Below are 19,160 nucleotides of genomic sequence, written 5' to 3'. Positions count from 1 at the left end.
GAACCTGGTGTTGAGCTCCTGTGAGCTCAACTGGTACACCATAGCCTGTCCCCAGGAAATTTAAATTGACTGTGATAAAGGTCTTGAAATACTTCAGAAGGTCAAATGGACATAATTAATCAGATCATCTTCTATGATATTATCAACATTTGGGGGAAAAGTCCTGACATCTAACAAAATGGAATCTGGTTAGTAAAAGTGTGAAGAAAATTAGTCAGAAGTCTGAGACTCACATATATTCTGAATATTTTTCCTTTTCTTAAAAATCACAATAAACATTGTTTAAAACATTATATAGCTTTCAGGTGTATAGACTTATAGCTCCTCTTAATCCTTTCCTTCTAGTAATCTCTAATTTGTTCTTGTTAAGACTTTTGTTCATTTATCTGTTTCGTTTCTTTATTTACAACACGAGTGAAGCCATAGGCTACTTACCTTTCTCAACATTTGACATACTTTGAAAAAATTCAAATTTCTAGGGATAGCAATGACCAAATGCCATTAGCAGTAGTCATAATTTTTTATAATTAAACTGGATTTACAGTTTATATCAAGATGCCTTCCTCCTCAATCAGTTTTTCTGCTTTTTTCTGCCTCTTTCCTATCCCATCAGATTTTCCCGCTCAGCTTATGCCTTAGGTTTAGCAGTAACAACTAACAGCACTTAAGTGCCTTGCTATTAACTGGGGTGTGTGTGTGTGTGTGTGTGTGTGTGTGTGTCTATGTATCTGTGTGTTTATCTGTGTAGCCAAATGTGTTCTTATGCTTTATTACCTACTTTTCAAAACAAATCAGCTGCAAAAAGACCAATTCAAGATGTAATGATCAATTTGTGAAGCAGAAAATCACAAGAAAAAAAATTTTCTTACCCTTAACAAAAAAAAGCATAACCCATAAAAATCTTATGTTTGGGAGTCCATCAGTAACCCAAATTCCAAAAAGTATCAATAACAAGTCCCCCTGAGAAAAGCAGACCTAGAAATTATATCCGTTTTGAAAGAACACAGAAAAAAAGAGATGTTTCCATAAAACAACTAGAAGTTTAGCAAGCCCTTCAAGGGTCAGGGCTCACCAGTGCCAGTTTACAACCTTAGGAACTTCAGACACAAGGGGACTCTGCATCCACTAGCCACCTCATCACATGGGTGTTGCCCATCTTTGTTCACAGACTCCCAGCTCATGAGATGCTCATGACAAATACCATGAACAGGAAGATCTGGAGGAGGTGTGCCATGCTTGCTCTGAAATTCTGAAGGAAGGGCACTAATAAAGTCCATCTACTGATATATATTAGGGCATAGAATACACAGTGATCACAAACTACTGATTAAGGTAGGAGGTAGATAATCCCCACAATAACACAGGCTAAACCCAGTCAGGAAGCAATAGCTATTTGTGTTGGGAAGGGAGAGTAAAGCCGTCTACTCTGGTTTCTGCACAGATGTGAAACAAAGGTTAAGCGTTGCAGGAAAGGGTGAGAAACACACCCTCCCTTAAATTGTACTGATGTTCAGCAAATGCGAACTGAACACTGGAGGGACAGAAAGCCTACTCATACCAAGATCCTGAGTTAGTACAAACAAAAGATCTTCCAGTGTTGAAAAATGGGCAGGGAAATTGCTCACACTCTAGGCATTCAGCTGTAGTACTCCTCCCCCCTAATGATATGAGGCAGAATTCACTGCCATTCAGGGGACAGTAGAATAGTTGCCTGCAGTCCAGATCTCTACTAGGGCAGACACAGAAGCACTGAGAAAACTCACAATTTACCTAAGGCTGAGGCTGAACCAGGAAAATCCCAAACCCTTTTGTGCCTTGATCACAAGTCTTGCCTTTAAGTAATAAGCAATAGCATGCCACTGAGAGAAGGTCAAGAGCATGGAGAAAGATCTCCCGTATGTAAGGCAAAGTTGTTCAAGCTAAAAGTAGAACAGAAGTCATGCATGTCCTCCCTTGCAATAGGTGTCATTATAAAAACAAGGTAGTAGTAACTCACTGTTGGAGGAATTTAAAGTCTATGGTGCACTAACCAGAGTATTGTTTCACTCATATGTGTAATACTGATGATTAAGCCAAACAAACTTGCCCAAAAAAAAAAAAAAAAAAAGTAACCAGACTGTCTCTTGGACACTTGAGACTAAGATGGTTACAGAGGGTAGGGAAGTTGGGGCAGCACAGAACTTTGTTGAGAAGTGTGATTTTTAAGCTCAGGTGGGAGTATGAAAATTTTCTTGAAGTCTGTCAATTATGGAAAATAATGACAAATTACTAATAAAAATAAGCAAAAACATCCTTAATACATTTCAAGTTGTGACAAAAATTAAAACAAATAAATTAAAAAAAAAAAAAACTAAGCCAGCGGATTGAGCGGTAGCGCACTGGGTTAAGTGTACATAGTGTGAAGCACAAGAACCACCACAAGGATCCCAGTTCAAGCCCCCAGCTCCCCACCTGCAAGGGGGAGGGGCCCTTCATGAGCGATGAAGCGGGTCTATAGCTGTCTGTCTTTTTCTACCCCCTCTGTCTTCCCCTCCTCTCTCAATTTCTCTCTGTCCTATCCAGCAACAGTAACAACAATGGAATAAAGATAGCCACCAGAAGGAGTGGATTTGTAGTGCAGGCACCAAGCCCCAAGGATAACCCTGGAGGCCAAAAAAAAAAAAAAAAAAAACCCTAAACCAGCTCGCATACTATTTAGAGTAACTCCATGTAAGAGGAAAAAATATCTATGTCTGAGTGTAAATACTTCTGGTTTCCTATCAGACTCAGCGTATTGTGCAATGCTGTCATTACCTACACTGAAGCCTCAGTTGCATAAGAGACCTATACTACCAGTCAACGCCCATGTTCAGCAGGGAAGCAATTACAGAAGCCAGACCTTCCACCTTCTGCATCCCACAATGATCTTGGGTCCATACTCCCAGAGGGTTCAGTGGGGTTTACAGTCAACAATATTTATACACCTTTCCCATATTAGAGAGTTACTCTCTTCCCTGATCCAGCTTTCTGGTCCTTTGCTCAGCCATGACATCATCTCCCCAGACAATAACTTGGATCCACCTGCATATCATCAGATTTCAGGCTCAGGAAAAAAAAACAAAAAACACTAGTATAGCTACAGGCCCTTTGAAATATAACTAAAATATGCCTACGAGCTATCTACAAAATGATGGACCCCCCCCCCCCAACACTTCATCTGCACTATTCCAGCCTTTAGGTCCATGATTGTTCAACAATTTGTTTGGCTTTGTATGTTAACTCTCTTTTCAGCCACCAGGTTCCAGATGCTAGCAGGATGTGACCAGACTTCCCTAGACAGACAACCCCACCAATGTGCCTTGGAGCTCCACTTCCCCAAAGCCCTTCCCCACTAGGAAAAGAGAGAGACAGGATGGGAGTATGGATCGACCTGTAAACACCCATGTTCAGTGGAGAAGCAATTACAGAAGCCAGACCTTCCACCTTCTGCATCCCACAGTGATCTTTGGTCCATACTCCCAGAGGGTTAAAGAATAGGAAAGCTACCAAGGGTTGGGATACGGAGGTCTGGTGGTGGGAATTGTGCGAAGTTGTACCCCTCTTATCCTATGGTTTTGTCAATATTTTCTTTTTATAAATAAAAAATTAAAAAAAACAAAAGAATAGGAAAGTTATCAAAGGAGGGGATGGGATACAGAGTTCTGGTGGTGGGAATTGTGTGGAGTTATACCCCTCTTATCCTATAGTTTTATCAATGTCTTCTTTTTTAAATAAATAATTTTTAAAAAAAAAATTTTTTAAAGGGAGACCTATATTACTGCCAATAGTAACCTACTAACTGTTGAATACTTGCAACCCTAAGCTTCTGGTTGTCATTCAGGTCCAAACACACACTGCTGTGTCCAGGTCCCCCTGGAATACCAAACATGAACTTGAAGAAAAAATGTTACTGCATACTCAAAATACATTCAAAAGAATGTTTCCGAAATTTTTAAAAAAAATTTCTTTATTGGATGATTAATGTTTTTCTGTTGACCGTAAATACAAGTTTGTATATGCGTAACATATTATTGTGTGGAAAAATGAGATTTTTTTTTTAAAGAAATGAATTGTATATCTCTTAGCCCAAATAGTTTAAATTTGAAATGATCAAAAACAGGGAAGTTGGGAGTCAGGCGGTAGCGCAGTGGGTTAAGCGCACGTGGCTCAAAGTGCAAGGATTTGAGTAAGGATCCCTGGCTCCCCACCTGCAGGGGAGTCACTTCACAAGCAGTGAAGCAGGTCTGCAGGTGTCTATCTTTCTCTCCCTCTCTCTGTCTTCCCCTCCTTTCTCCATTTCTCTCTGTCCTATCAAACAACGATGACAACAACAACAATAATAACTACAACAATAAAAACAAGGGCAACAAAAGAGAATAAATTTTTTTTTTAAAGTCTTCAAAAAAAAAAAACCAAGAAGTTGGCAGGCTATGCCCTGCAGTGGAGGGTTATGGTACTTCAGTGATGGGTAAGAAGTGCTGGCAGATATTTGGGGAGATGTGATATTGTACCCTTGAAACAATGATCTTGTAAAACAACATTCCTACAAGAAAAATTAAAATAATGCAAATGTAAAAAATGTTTTTTTCAATTTAATTTTTTGGAGGGCTTCCTGATGTTTGAACAATTTGTTCTGCTTTATATCTTAATGCTTTTTAGCCCCCAAGTTGCAGGTGTTACCATGATGCCAATCTAACTTCCCTGGGCAGGTGACTTAACCAATGTGTCCTCGAACTCCACTTCTCCAGAGCCCTTCCCCACTAAAAAAAAGATAGAAACAGGCTGGCGGTATTGATCAACCTGTCAATGTCCATGTTCAGTGGAGAAACAATTACAGAAGCCAGACCTTCCACTTTCTGCACCCCATACTCTCAGAGGGGTAAAACATAGGAAAGCTTCCAATGGAGGGGATGAGATGTGGAACTCTGGTGGTGGGAGTTATGTATAATTGTACCCCTCTTATCCCACAATCTTCTCAATCATTATTAAATCACTAATAATAATAATAAATAATAATAATAAGAAGAAGAATGTCATCCATTAGAAAGGGCAGTAATACATGCTAGCAAGGATGTGGGGGAGAAAGGAATCCTTCTATACTGCTGGGGGGATGTAACTTGGTCCAACCCCTTTAGAAAACAGTCTAGAGACACATCAGAACACTAGAAATGGACCTATCTTACGGCTCAGCAATTCCTTTCCTGGTGATATATCCAAAAGGAACAAATACACACATCTGAAGAGATCTGACACCTATGTTCACAGCAGTACAATTTGTAATATTCTAAACTTGGAAGCAACCTAGATGACCAGTGACAGATAACTGGATAAAAAAGCTGTGCCATATATATATATTACTTAGCTGCTAAAAATGATTAAATCATTGACTTTGTCTCATCTTGGATGGAACTTGAAAAAAATCATGTTAAGTGAGATAAGCCAAATTCTATTTATCACTTATAAATAGAATTTAAGAAGCAAGGAGAGGAAAGAAAACAAAGTAAAATTTGGACTAGGCTTGGTGTACTGCACCAAAGCATGGAACTGTGGGGAAGGAGGGAAGAATTGGGGGGCTCTGAGGTAGAAAAGGACCTAAATTGGGGATGAGAGTGTTTTGCAGACACTTATCATGGGGAAATGAGAAATTGTACCTATGTGTCAACAATTATACTATAATCCTCCATTAACTATTTTTGGTCCAAACATTATCTCTGCCACTTGAAACTACATTTGCATGTATTCCCCCATAATAAGGTATCAATAAAACTGTAGAGTTACAAGAAGAAAAAGACAGTTACATTTTACCATATGCTTCCTGTTTATTTTCATTTGGGTTTGTATTGAAATGATCTGTTGTTTTTCTCACATTTATCCTACTTTCCACTACCTTTGTCAATATTCTGGTTCACCTGCTACCACCTGAACTACTATACTTGTGTTAATTGTTTTTTGTCCCTTGGCCTGTTTGAATTCACTGCGCTTATCACCAGGGTGAGCTTTCTAAAGCATACTGTGGTCCACTCAGTCAAATTCCTCCAATACCTCACACTGTCATCTAAATTAAGAACACTTTTTTTTTTTTTTACTCATTAAGTTAACTCCTGTGTTACTTTACTCATCTAGCAATCATTCATCCTCTCTTACCAAAGATGACATTCCAGATGATAAGTGTTTGTTGAAAGAAAACTGAAATTCATCAAAAAGGGGGAAAATATACTTTTTAAAAAATGTCTGAGGGAGTCAGGCGGTAGTGCAGTGGGTTAAGCACCATGTGCGCACGTGGTGCAAAGCACAAGGATCGGCATAAGGATCCCAGTTCAAGCCCCGCTCCCCACCTGCAGGGGAGTGGCTTCACAGGCTGTGAAGCAGGTCTGCAGGTGTCTGTCTTTCTCTCCCCATCTGTTTTCCCCTCCTCTCTCCATTTCTCTCTGTCCTATCCAATGATGACATCAATAACAACAACAATAATAACTACAAGGACAACAAAAGGGAAAATAAATAAAAAAACAAATAAATCTCTGTTACTTAGTGCCCCTACTTGCGGTGATTTATTTGGGCATACTTAGCAAACTAATTAAGTGTTTACCGATGCCTTTCCATATCAACAATCCACTGCAAAACCAACACACTACTTTAAGCAACCAAAGTTATGAAAAATGCTAACTGTTGCTTTCATTCAATACATACTAATGGCCTCTATGTGCAGGCAAAAAGGACAGAGCAGTAAGACTGACCTTTCCCCTGCGATTATAAAGGTCAACAGTCTAATAAGTGTATCTGACGAGCCAAAATCATGACAATAAAATTATAATTATGTTAAGGGCAACAAATGACACATTTCCAACAGTGGACAGCAGATATAACTAACCCTGCCTGAATGACTCAAGGACAGGTCTGTGCCCTTTACTGTTTCTGCTCTCCTGTGAGACACTAGGCTATTGGACACCATGAGGTCTCCAACAGGGGTGGGAAGCTTCACAAGTGGTGAAACAGTGTTAAAGTTGTCTCATTTTCTCCCTCTCTATCTTCCCTTTCCTTCTTGATTTCTCTCTCTATTCAATAAATAATAATAATAAAGTATTTACAAAAAAAAAGCTGTTAAGTTGTTTTTTTTTTTTGCAATATATAACAAATACCACCCACCTCTTATACATATCCAACAATCATCTTTTTTGTTGTGTTTTTTAAGTTCTTCTTCAGTTACTTCAATTAGCCTGCCTTTTAATCCTGTTAGGTCCTTTCCACTTTTGGTCAGTCGAATCCAATCCATAAGACTTCTACCCTGTTTTAGAGGAACCTACAAAGGAAAAAGTATGAATTCAATGCAGCCAATTCAAGTCATTTGCTTTCTCATCCTCTTCTTGCTTCTTGATTTCAGTCTAGTTCAGTCTTCTGATTCCCATTAAAAATGACAAGAACTTTCACATCTCACACTTCCTTTTTTTTTTTCCCTCCAGGATTATTGCGGGGACTCGGTGCCTGCACCATGAATCCACTGCTCCTGGAGGCCATTTTTTACCCCTTTTGTTGCCCTTGTTGTTGTAGCCTTGTTGTGGTTATTACTGTTATTGTTGATGTCGTTCATTGTTGGATAGGACAGAGAGAAATGGAGAGAGGAGGGGAAGATAGAGAGGGGGAGAGAAAGACAGACACCTGCAGACCTGCTTCACTGCCTGTGAAGCGACACCCCTTCAGGTGGGGAGCCGGGGGACTCGAACTGGGATCCTTATGTACGGGTCCTTGCGCTTTGTGCCACGTGCGCTTAACCCGCTGCACCACCGCCCGACCCCCACATCTAACACTTCTACAAGCCTCCTCACAGTTTTTGGCAGCTGTTAAAATCACTACTGCTGCATTAGAATTATAGATAGGACATTATATAAAATTCCAACTTATAAGGAAGTGCTTAGAAATTCTGTCACACAACTGTTCATCATAAAGGTACTTTAGTAAAGTGAGATTAATATTGAAGCTGAAATCAGAAAACGAGTTTGTGCCCTGGTTCTGCCACTAATATAACTGTTTACCAGCATAGACCAAATTTCTCCACCTCAAAAAATCAATAAAGAATTAACAGAAGAGGGGCTGGGTGGGGGCACATCTGGTTGAATGCACGGTACAATGTGCAAAGACCCACGTTCAAGTCCCTGGTCACCACCTGCAGGGGGAAAGCTTTGCAAGTAGTAAAGCAATGTTGCAGGTGTCTCTCCCTCTCTATCACCCTCTTCCCTCATAATTTCTGGCTATCTCTGTCCAATAAATAAGTAAAGATAATTTTGAAAAATTTTAAAAAAGAATTGGCAGAAGGAAATATAAACAACTCATTTATATATTATTTTATTATTTATTTACTTATATTTACATTATATACTGAGGTGGCTCAGTACTACAGTGCAGAACTTGCATTTGGAAAATTCTAAATTCAATCATGAGCAAATATGCATCTGCTGAAATGATGCTCGGGTGCTCTTTCCTTCTCAAATACACAAATCATTTTTAAAAGAAGAAAATAAGCTGACTAATGTTGATTTTATGAACTTTTAATGTATAGAAAATGTCAGAAATCACTAAGCAAAAACCTGTTTTCTAAGAGTGCACTGAAGAAAAAAAATGTTATCAACTAATAATGGAAAATATAAAATCTGTAACCTACCAGGGAAGGGTCTGCCAGGCTGGCTTATGCCTGTTTCTGTATAATCTATAAGCTAAAAATAGTTTCCACATATGGTGGTGAACAGACTGAATCTGTATGTTGTCCTGAAAGCTATTTTTTGTTTGGTTTGGCCTTTCACAGAAGTTTGTATACCCTTGCCCAGAGGATTTAATAACACTGGGGGGAGGATTGAGAGAACAGTTTTTGTTTGTTTGTTTGTTTTTTAAGAGAAAAAGAAGGCAGAGAGGGTGAAAGAGACCACAGTATTGAAGCTTCCTTCAGTAGCTGAGTTCAAACTTGGCTCACACATATGACAACACAGTACACTGTTCAAGATGCTGTAGCCCCAGCATCTACTTTTACAAAATCCACTTCTAAGTAATAGTATTAGTAGTCAAGACGTCCTAATAGAAAAAAAAAAATCCAAGATTTCTCTATTGGGTAGGGCTACTGTTTAACTGGTATAATTAGTTTATATCATAGTGTCATAAGAATGTTTAATGTAAAAGTCAGCACATTTAGGGAACTCATATGTTGAAATCCTAAAGCCAAAAGTGTTTGTATTAGGATGTACAGCCTTCTGCTAGATGATTAGGTCTTAGGGATTAAAGCTACTATGAAACAGGCCATGGAGTTTCTTCATCCCTTATACCTAGACACAGAAGAGTGCTTGCTCTCGATCATACAATCACCAGACAGCATAAAACTGTGAGAAGAAAATCCCTGTTATTTATAAATTTGACTATGGCTATAATAAAAATTTTCTGTCACACAAACCTGAAACAGGTTAGAAATCCACATACCTCACTTGAATCATACATATTTTAGCCATACATTAACTCCCCAAATTACTAAATTAATAGATTTATGAACTCTTTCCAGTTCCACAAACCTTTCTCCTAATTCACACCATCCACTTCTACCATTACTGAAACTCTAAGACTCCTGGCACCAATAAATGAAGTGTGACAAAATGACCTTTTCCAATCCAAACCAAAATCACCTAATTCTCCCCAACCCATAACCTACAGAGTTGTTAAAAATACTCTTTAGGAAATCCAAAGCTAATCATGGTTCTACCATATAATAATGTTTCTAAGTTCCCTGGAGTGGTTTGCCAAGATCCTCAGATTCTAGTTATAGTTTGTTTCAATCGTTCCATTCTTTAGTTGTGTTTTTTTTTTTTCTTTTTTCTTTCCAGTATGTTTTAGGTAAATGGAAACTGATTCCTTGATTATTATGAACCTTCTACTTGGGTCAATGCTCTCCCACTCCTACCCCTACACCAGATGACAAATATTACATCCAGAATCATTCTCTGAATTCAACACCTTTATTGTTATAACACACAGAGTTCTTAGGGCATATAAAACTGCAACATATTAAATTAAACTTGAAAATATAGAACATACCTCCAGTATTTGATAAATACTTCATAAACATGTACTAGTGTTTAAGTGGGAATAGTAAGTTATTACATACTGAGTGCATAGTTGGTGTAAAGCTAGGGTTTTTACACAACAATTCCACTGTAATGTACGAGGTGTAAATAAACATTTAAGGTCAAACAACATTTAGTAAATGCTTACCTTCCACAAATACTGCAAGAAAAAAAAAAAAAGAAAGACTACTCAATCCTATGAACAAAACTAAAAATGTGTATTGTTCTCACACAAGAAACAAGATACTCAAAGAAATTAACTGGTGGAGTTGAGAGACGAATAGTTCTTTTTCATTCAAAAAGTCTCTGCTTTTAAAAATTATGAGAAAGAGAAACACCTGCAGCACTATGTCACCAACTCATGAACATTTCCTCCTGCAGGTGGGGACTTGGGGGCTTGAACCCTGGCCCTCACCCATGGTAATGTGTGCATTTAGCCAGGTGCAGCACTGCCCAGTCCCTAAAACTAAAACTGTTTTTGTAATTGGGGCTTACAGACTTTACAAAAGCTAATAAAAACTATAGATAACTGAACCCTGAATTTTGCTCTAGAACCAAACTTCAGCTATAAATGCAAAAGGAGGGGGAGGGGGAGGGGGAGGGGGGGAAGAAAATTGGTTATAACAAAGACCTTAGAGTTCAGAAATGAAAAGTGGTCCAAAGGTAAGAAGTTAAAAAAAAAAAAAAAAACATTAAGATATGGTTACAGAACAGGAACCAAAAACAAACAGGAAGAGTAAGCAACATTCATGTTGCAATGAACACAGGAGATTAAAAAAAAGTTTACAAATGTAAAGTGGGTTTGTACACCATCTGTTGCTACGCTTAACAAAAGCTTAGAATTTTTGTTAACATTAGCTTCAAAGTCAGTAAAGATACTAATAGAAAAGGAAGTGATAAAACAGAGGTGCCAGAGGAAGAAAAGCACTATGACAGAGATGTGCCCCCCAAAACAAACCGGCTTCTCCAATTCCTGGTCACTACCCTATAACTCCACCTTTCCCTTCTCACTCACAACTCTTTTGAAAAGTGAAGAACAAGAATGGAGTGGCGGATAGACTGAGTAATAAAATAAGCACAGTGCTGGACCCTATCTTATACATCTTGATAAGTGGAAGAAAAAAAAAAAGACTTCAGTAAAAGGAGTTGACAAAACAAAATAAGTAATGAAAGAGAAAAGGAGCTAGTAGGTGAGAGGGAGGAAGGGAAGTTAAGATAACCCAAGGATGGAGAAGACATGAACTAGATAAATATTGCCAGCATGTGTTGGCTGTGATGCAGGCTAGAGAGGGGATGCAGCCGGGCAGGAAGTAAGGGAGCTTGAAAAGCTAGCGGGGGAGCTCTGCTGGGCAGACCCAGGAGGTCGTCTGCTTACCTTGCTACGCCCCCCGGAGCCTACGCGCTGCTGTGAGCTGGGGGCAGGGAAGGACTGGGAAGGGACATTCAGCATCCTGGACCCTACGCTTTGGCCCTGCCGGCGTCAGCAGCTGAACTGAAACGAGAGGCCCCACTCCTCTAGGGCAACAACACCTCCTGCTCCGGCTCCGAGGCCGGGCAGAGGCCAAGCCCCCGGCCCACTTCCGGGTCGACTAAGGAGGCGCGCCATGACGCATCACGTCGACGACGTTGAGGGAGGAGCCAATAGGATCGACTGCAGTTAAAGGCGGAATCCAATCCAGAAAATACGCATGCTTCATTCGCTCTGCACCCTGAATTTCAGCACTGCTAGAAAGTGACAGCTATTTTGCGGAAAGAGCAAAGACTGAAATTGTTCCCTGACCTTGGTGCTGATCGAATCTGAGAATAAATTGTTGTCGGATTCTGTTAAGCAACAATTCAAGTGTCTCTTAAGAATCATCATAAAACCCTGAGTGGTGAAGCAGGGCTGCAGGTATCTCTGTCTCTTTCCCTCTCTATATCTCCCCTCCCCCTCTAAATCTGACTCTAATAAATAAACAAATAAAATATTTTTAAAGAATCATCATAAAACTTATTTAAATATAAAATTTAAAAAGACTATTAAATATTAAATCACGTTAAGTTCTCAGGAATCCTTTCCTCTCAAGCATACGGCCATACAGAAAAAAATAAAATAAAATTCACTGTTAAATATAAAAGGTCCCTCCTGTGGAGTAAAGATGAAAAAACTTCACCTTTAAGAACCCTTACTAGTGAGTCAAAGACATTAGTTTCCTAAGTCTAAGACATAAAGTTTCCTTCAGCTCCATTCATAAGATCTTCCTCATCAATATTCCTTGAAACATATGAGGAACTATGTGTTCATTCAGTTGATCCCCAAACGAACTTGAACAACTACTTAAAGAATGAGACAGGATTCCTGTACTCAATAATTCAGTAATTTTATGCAAGTTATTTTATATCTTATTGCCTCATTTCTCCCCATCAGCTTGATAGATTTAGGCTTTGTTTAGTTAGGATTCAATGAAATGCACAATGCTTTGTTAATAAAAGTCACTCAGTAAATGGTAATGGTTCTTCATACTAGTGCAACATACTTAGAAAAACACAAATACAGGACAGGTTTCTAATACATTGGCAGTCTGGTGAGTTTTGTGTTTCTTCTAGGGAAGAGAGAGAGAAAGGCAGAGAGACAGACAGATAATATGAGAAAGTACAATGAAGAAGGGAAATTTTTTAGAAGAAACACAGTTTTAGTTAATTCTGTCCATGCTCCTTCCATTGTGTTTTCCATCTCCAGAATATTGTTTGGACTTGTATTACCATATCCTCAAATTTCCAGTAAGTCTTGTAACGTCTTTTCAATAAGAAAGGTCATGTAGGGGGTTGGTTGGTGGTAGAGTCGGTTAAACACACACATTACCATGTGCAAAGACCAGGTTCGAGCCCCCCACACCCCAATTGCAGTGGAGAAAACTTCAGGAGCTGTGAAGCAAGTACTGTAGGTGTGTCTCTCTCTATCTCCTCTATCTCTCCCTCCTCTCTCAATTTCTCTCTGTCCCGTCAAATAAAGGGGTGGGAGATGGCTGCCAGGACCAGTGGCATCATGTTAGCATCTAGTCCCAGTAATAACTCTGGTGGCAATTTAAAAAATCATATATATTCTCCAGTCATTTGTGGAAGAGGTATTTTTTTTTTTATTTATTGGATAGAGACTGTCAGAAATTGAGGGAAGGATAGAGAGGGTGAGAGACAGAGAAACACACCTGCAGCATTGCTTCACCACTTGCGAAGCTTTCCCCCTGAAGGTGGGGACTGTGGGCTCGAACCTGGGTCCTTGCTCACTGTAACACCTGCGCTCAACCAGGTGCACCACCACCCGGCCCTGGAAGAGGAATTTCTTGATTTGGTAGCCATCTCTGAACTTTGTCTTTCCCCATTAATGTATTAACATTCTGAACTAATACACAAGCATTTCTTTTTGCATGTGAAATCATTAATGCAAAAAGATTGTATTTGAATTAAAAGAAGTTCACAATTATAGTTCATTATGTTGCAATGTGTACACCACCACCTGGCCCTGTTCATTATATTGTCTTTACCATGCAAAATGCTCTTGTTCTCATTAAATGGTGATAGATTATTCTATGACTCTACTAATGAAAATTAATCACTGAAAAAATGTTCACTTGAAACTATCAAGAGCAGGGAACTGGAGCAAAGAAAGGTTATAGAATGTTTCACAAAAATATCTTTGCTTCCCCCTTACAGAAATGGACAAATACTATGGAGTTCTGACCATTTAACGTTCCTTTTTAGATACCATGTGTCATTTAAACATTCAAGATTTTTCAGTAGAGTGCTAGAGGTATAGGCCAGCCATACTAGTTTACAACTGGCTATAAGCAGAGCAGAGTAGTAAAGGGAGAATTACTTGACTCATAATTCATTAAATACTCATAAAATTTAATAGAGCTAAGGTTTATTCTCATTCTCAATTAAGCAATATTTAAAGTATTCCACCTTCTGCTGGTAAATACACAATAATGTACTAGTACATTATTGTTATGCAATGTTACTAGTAATATAAGGTGATATTTCCTATTATTGAATAAAACAATACTTATCTGTAACAATAACCAATTGAGACAGTTGAGACCACAAAATGGTATAAAACTCAACCTGGACTATTAAAATCTTATTTGTAGAGTTATAACTAAATGTAAAATTACAACTGAAGATAAATTTGTAATTTGATGATGAGCATAAAATTACCTTTTGCATACACTAAAAATCCACAATATAGTCAAGATGCTTATATTGATAGATGGTATCTATCTTTAAGTTCTAAAATTGAATTACAGTTTAGGGATAAAAAAAGCAACACTACCATAGCAATTACAAAATATTTCATTTTATTAATAACTTATATACAAATAAATTAGTTTAAGACTATTATGATACATTTTTACACTAAATTTAAATTTATAAACTATTAATGTCATAAAAAGTAGTTAATAAAGTTAATTTTCAAAAGTCAGTTCCTCAATTTCATCTTCACTATCAGAATCTTCATAAAAAGAAATTGTAGCTTGAATTGGAAAATTTTTCAGGAGGGCTTCTGCTTCTTGATATAAGTAATCGTAACACTTTGATTTTGGCCAAAATAGTCTGAAAGAAGCAGACAACATAAAACACTTTACTTTCTTCACATTCAGAATCCTTATTTCAGAGAATGCTCAAATTTCAAGAACTTTATATACTTAGCAATTAGTTTATGCACCTAGATAAAACCTGAGAGACAATGTTTTAAAATGTTACTATCACTGCTTTCATGAAGTCTGCTTCCTAGAGTATAAATAAGTGCTGGATTAATATTTCTCCATGCTATACACTGAATTAGACATGATGAGTATAAGACCAGTATTTAACTTATTTCAGGTATTAAGAATATATTTAGTCTTAGGTAATACAGAAGTGGTCTGTCTTTCAGTTTTCAGATTTGTTTGAAGGGAAACAAATGCTACTACTACATGAACATTTCTGGGGCTGCACTAGAGAGTTAACATAGACATTTTGCAAGATACTTTCATGACTGGGGCTTCAAGGTCCCAGGTTCCATCACCAGCAATTCTACAAGCCAATGCTGAGCAGACTGTTCTAGGTAAATAGTAAGCAGATAAGCAAACAAATCTGGTGTGGTAAGAGTGCCTGCATGGCCATAAGTGTGTGTGACTCAGGTTTAAACCCAGCCCCCACAGCAAGTGTGCCATTGTATCTCTCCTTCTCTCCTTCTTTCTCTTTCCATCTGAAGAAGTCAGGAGTGGAAAAACCTAGGTGACACCACACCCCCCACTCCATACACATCAACATGTAAATTCTGAAGCTACTCAATGTTAAAAAGATGAAGAAGTATTGTGCACCTTATATAAAGGGTGATGCCACTTAATATTTTAATAAAACTTCATATATTTAACTTAGCTATATATTTAATGGGGCTGATATAATTTAAATTTTTATTATTTTTATTTATTTAATGGATAGAGACAGCCAGAAATCAAGAGTGAAGGGGAAGATAGAGAGGGAGAGAGACAGAGAGACACCTGCAACAGTGCTTCACCACTTGCAAAGCCTTCCCCCTGCAGGTGGAGACCAGGGGCTCGAATCTGGCTCCTTGCATATTGTAACGGGCACTCAACCAGGTGTGCCACCACCTGGCTCTTGCTGATATAATTCTTTTTTAAAAAGTACAAAAAGTAATATTTTAAAATGTTTTCCTATGTACTCCAAACTTAAAGTATAGAAAGATTGCCTCTGGCCCCAGTCTTGACCCCATGTCCCTTTCCCTGTGTAACTGAATATGGCAGCATGTACTAAGATTTGGAGGATGATATTCACTTTATATAAATAATTTGTATGTAAATATAATTGCCTCAGAATTTCAAATTTCTAACAAATACTAATCTTTCCATGAGGTGTTGTATTATTTTTCACCCAAGGGGACATAACAAGAGAGATAAGACTGAATCTTAAACTACAATGCATAGTATAAATAAACTCATATGTAAATAATAGAGTATTTCTAACAAAAAAAGTTATTTATATTCAGTGCACTCCATTTTGCAAGGCAAGAAGATGGGCGGTGTAGTTTATAAATCTGTAGCAAAATGGTCGACTTTTATAAATCTGATACCCAAAAAAAAATAATTTAACTAGGTGGGAGATAGCATAATGGTCATACAAAGAGACTTCTGATACCTAAGGGTCCAAAGTGTCAGGTTCAATCCCCCATACCATACCAGAGCAATGCTCTGGTAAAAGAAATAATAATAATAATTACTATTATTATTCTTCAATCATTCAGTACATTGGTGATCTTTTGTGACAGACATGATTCAACATTCAGAGAGGAATAAATTTTGGCTATTATTATCAAGAAGTTGACAGTTGATTAAAAGGAATCAGAAATGCACAGTACTACTCAAGATAGGAAGTATATACCAAAACTACACCAAGGTGTACAAGTTGTGGCCCTTGGCTTCCTTAATGGAATGACCACTGCTTCATATACTTAAATTCCAGCTTCCTAGTGCTCCCAGAAGGAGTAATACTGTTCTCGACCCTGTAGCTCTTTGTGCTATTTCTTCTGATCCTACCTCCACCGCTTACAATTACCAGGGGTTTGGGGTAGACAGCATAATGGTTAGGCAAAGAGTCTCTCAAAGTCCCAGATTCAATCACCAGTACCATCATAAGCCAGAGCTGAGCAGTGCTTTGGCTAAAAAAATAAAAAAGAAAAGATCACCAAGTAGCTGTAACCTATATTTATCATTCTGAACCCTCTCTACTCCTTTTAGTAGAGCAAAACTCATCATACTAAATTTTGTTAAAATGCTTGCAGCAGGGCCTATTTTGCAACCATGCCCTTCACTAGTGCTGGCACATGGCAGGAAATCAATCAACATGTATTGACTACTACATGCACTTATAAACATATACATATTTTACAAACACTCTATAGCTCTTTAATAGCTCCCCTGAAGCAAACAACCAACAAAATGAAACTTTCACCTGAATAAAAATTTATAGCAATCTTTAAGAAGGGTTTCCTTGCTGTAGCTAAGAACTAGTAAACTAGCTCCTCACTACTAGATGAAACAATTTTTCATCCCATTTATGAACCTTAACAATCTTTAGGATTTTCTCAACACTTTCCATCTTCTCCTACATGTCAAGTTTGATTTGCCTGCACAATTGCAAATATGAATGCCATTCCTCTTCCTTCTGGTTTGTAAGACAGAAAGAATATACACACATTGCCTAATATGACATCAATTTCACCAGAGCCTCTTAGAATTAAGAAAAAAAAAAAAACACACAAGCACCATTCTACTTTTATGACACCATCTATTTTTCTTCTTTATAATACATTTTGAAAAGTTAATGGACATCACACTAAACAATCGGTCTTGTAAGGGAAAGCATATTTTTTAAATTCGATGAGTAAGGCGACTCTAGTTCTGGGAAGATAAAGTTACCTTGAAGGTAGATTTTTCCAGGGAGGTGGGGAGAAGGCTGCAGCATCAGTTGCTGAGCTAGGCTGAGATACCCTGGCTCTTAGTTACCAGGCCTGTCACTCACCTGACGGGGTGCCTGTATTGGGAAAGCTTCCCTAAGGCTTCAGTAGTCTTTTTGACACCATCAGGCACCTGGGGATGAAAGGAAATGAAGTCGCTATTATCACTCACCTTCTTCAAAAAAAAAAAAAATAGAAACACTTATTATATCAGGCCTGCAGAGAACGTGACCCCAGTGTCGTCAGCTGTTGTTTTGCTGGGGTCCAATCCGTTTGTCCCAGATGATCCAGAGAACACACTCCATCTGCACCGAAGGGGTCACTGGTAGAGGCGCGGGCTGGCGCTATTTTAAGTGGGCCAGGCCTGCTTCTGTCTCCTTCTCGGTAGGGTATCCCCACTAACTAGCTCATCACCTAAGCGCAGGGAGCCGCCGTCACTTACCGCCTGCGAAGCACCCTGTGGCTCCTCCTCCCCTTTCTGGCCTCCGACAACGTCAATCCACGGCCTCCAGAAGCCTGCAGATCTGCGGGGAGAGAAGCACAATGCATGCAAAGGAGCTGTGAGCTCAGAATGGAGAGAAGCTACTGCAGCAGACCGCGGGCCTAGGGGAGGTGGCGGGCGAAAGGCTAAGGAGAGGAGCTGGCGAGGCTCCGCAGAGACACCCTGAGCTGAAGGCGCCAGAAGGTGCAGGAGCGCTGTACCCAGGGTTGGCTCTGGGGTGTAGAGGGCGATCTGGGGCCGAGGGCGGCTGGCGGAGGTGCGGGTCCTCGCTCTCTCTGCTCTTCGGGTGCTTCGCGATCTCCATGATGCAACTCAGTTCTGCAGAAGGCAGCTGCGAGCTCGCATGATAACTCTGCCTTTCCACCCACCAGCCCCTAGATCCGAGTTTTATATAGCCCTCCCGGAGGCCTGCTACTTATTTGGAGGTTCGCTTTCTCTCCGCCCCTAGTTCCCTGGCTAACCGCAAAAACAAAAAGGCTGCGCGTGAAGGCACAACGGGCTGAAACCCGGGTGTGAACGCGTGCAGCTCACAAATGGCCCGAGAAGGAGTTTTGGCGTGCAAGTGTTAATCGCTCTTCGACACATGGCTGAGGGGGGAAAGACAACATTCGCCCGAGCAACCGATTTCCAAGTGAAGAAGCTAGGAGGGGTTAAAATTAAGCAATTCTACACGTTTTGTGTATTTCTGCAAAAAGGCCAAGTGGCTGGTAATTGTTTGACTCGCCCTGACTCTCACGACTTTTTGGCCTTTAGCAAATGCAACTAGTTCTGCATCCTATGTTTTAAAAAACTAGGGTGTTGACCAAACTTAGAGGATTGCCTTAACTCCTTATCCTGGCAAAATAAAAGATGGATGGATGAACATCTGACAAAATAAATATCAGGTTATGGGAGTCCTTTAAAAAAATAATGTGCCGACAAACTCAGTTGAAGGTAATTAAAAATTTCACAAAAAGTGGAATCCTCCCTATTTCTCAACATTTTATCAATACCCTGCAAAGATATATAATATCTTTACTGCTCCGTTGCTATCTGGTGTTTTGTCGTTCAG

The 19,160-nt window shown here is 39.1% G+C and overlaps 2 protein-coding genes across 4 annotated transcripts in view; both read right to left on the bottom strand.

Moving 5' to 3' along the window:
• Window positions 1-11,708, bottom strand: part of LOC103116282 (cytochrome b5 reductase 4) — a 74,981-nt gene extending 63,273 nt beyond the window's left edge. For 2 of the 3 annotated variants that reach the window (XM_007526139.3, XM_060205453.1), the window contains exons 1-2: window positions 11,488-11,708; window positions 7,162-7,315 (exon numbers count right to left, since the gene is read on the bottom strand). In XM_007526139.3, coding sequence (XP_007526201.1) covers window positions 7,162-7,315; window positions 11,488-11,562 — 229 coding nt within the window. In that variant the 5' untranslated portion in view covers window positions 11,563-11,708. The remainder of the gene's footprint in view (window positions 1-7,161; window positions 7,316-11,487) is intronic. The other variant, XM_060205454.1, reaches the window with a different exon arrangement.
• Window positions 11,709-14,429: 2,721 nt separating this feature from the next.
• RIPPLY2 (ripply transcriptional repressor 2) lies at window positions 14,430-18,545 on the bottom strand. Its single transcript, XM_016189585.2, has 4 exons — window positions 18,310-18,545; window positions 18,050-18,131; window positions 17,673-17,740; window positions 14,430-14,702 (listed from the first exon to the last, which is right to left on the bottom strand). Exons 1-4 carry the CDS (start codon window positions 18,411-18,413, stop codon window positions 14,555-14,557), a joined length of 402 nt encoding a protein of 133 aa, XP_016045071.1. The 5' UTR covers window positions 18,414-18,545; the 3' UTR covers window positions 14,430-14,554.
• Window positions 18,546-19,160: the final 615 nt, after the last annotated feature.

This window comes from Erinaceus europaeus, chromosome 13 (genome assembly GCF_950295315.1).
Source record: "Erinaceus europaeus chromosome 13, mEriEur2.1, whole genome shotgun sequence".
NCBI lineage: Eukaryota > Metazoa > Chordata > Mammalia > Eulipotyphla > Erinaceidae > Erinaceus > Erinaceus europaeus.
This window is presented reverse-complemented; position numbering and strand designations above follow the sequence as displayed.

What these genes read in the sequence shown, in the direction of transcription:
- RIPPLY2 (XM_016189585.2), bottom strand. Translation starts at nt 18,413, where the DNA reads ATGGAGATCGCGAAGCACCCGAAGAGCAGAGAGAGCGAGGACCCGCAC. An exon ending in CACAGGGTGCTTCGCAGGCG is followed by an intron (nt 17,741 to 18,049) that starts GTAAGTGACGGC and finishes TTTCATCCCCAG; the next exon opens with GTGCCTGATGGTGTCAAAAA. An exon ending in CAATACAGGCACCCCGTCAG is followed by an intron (nt 14,703 to 17,672) that starts GTGAGTGACAGG and finishes TGCTTCTTTCAG; the next exon opens with ACTATTTTGGCCAAAATCAA.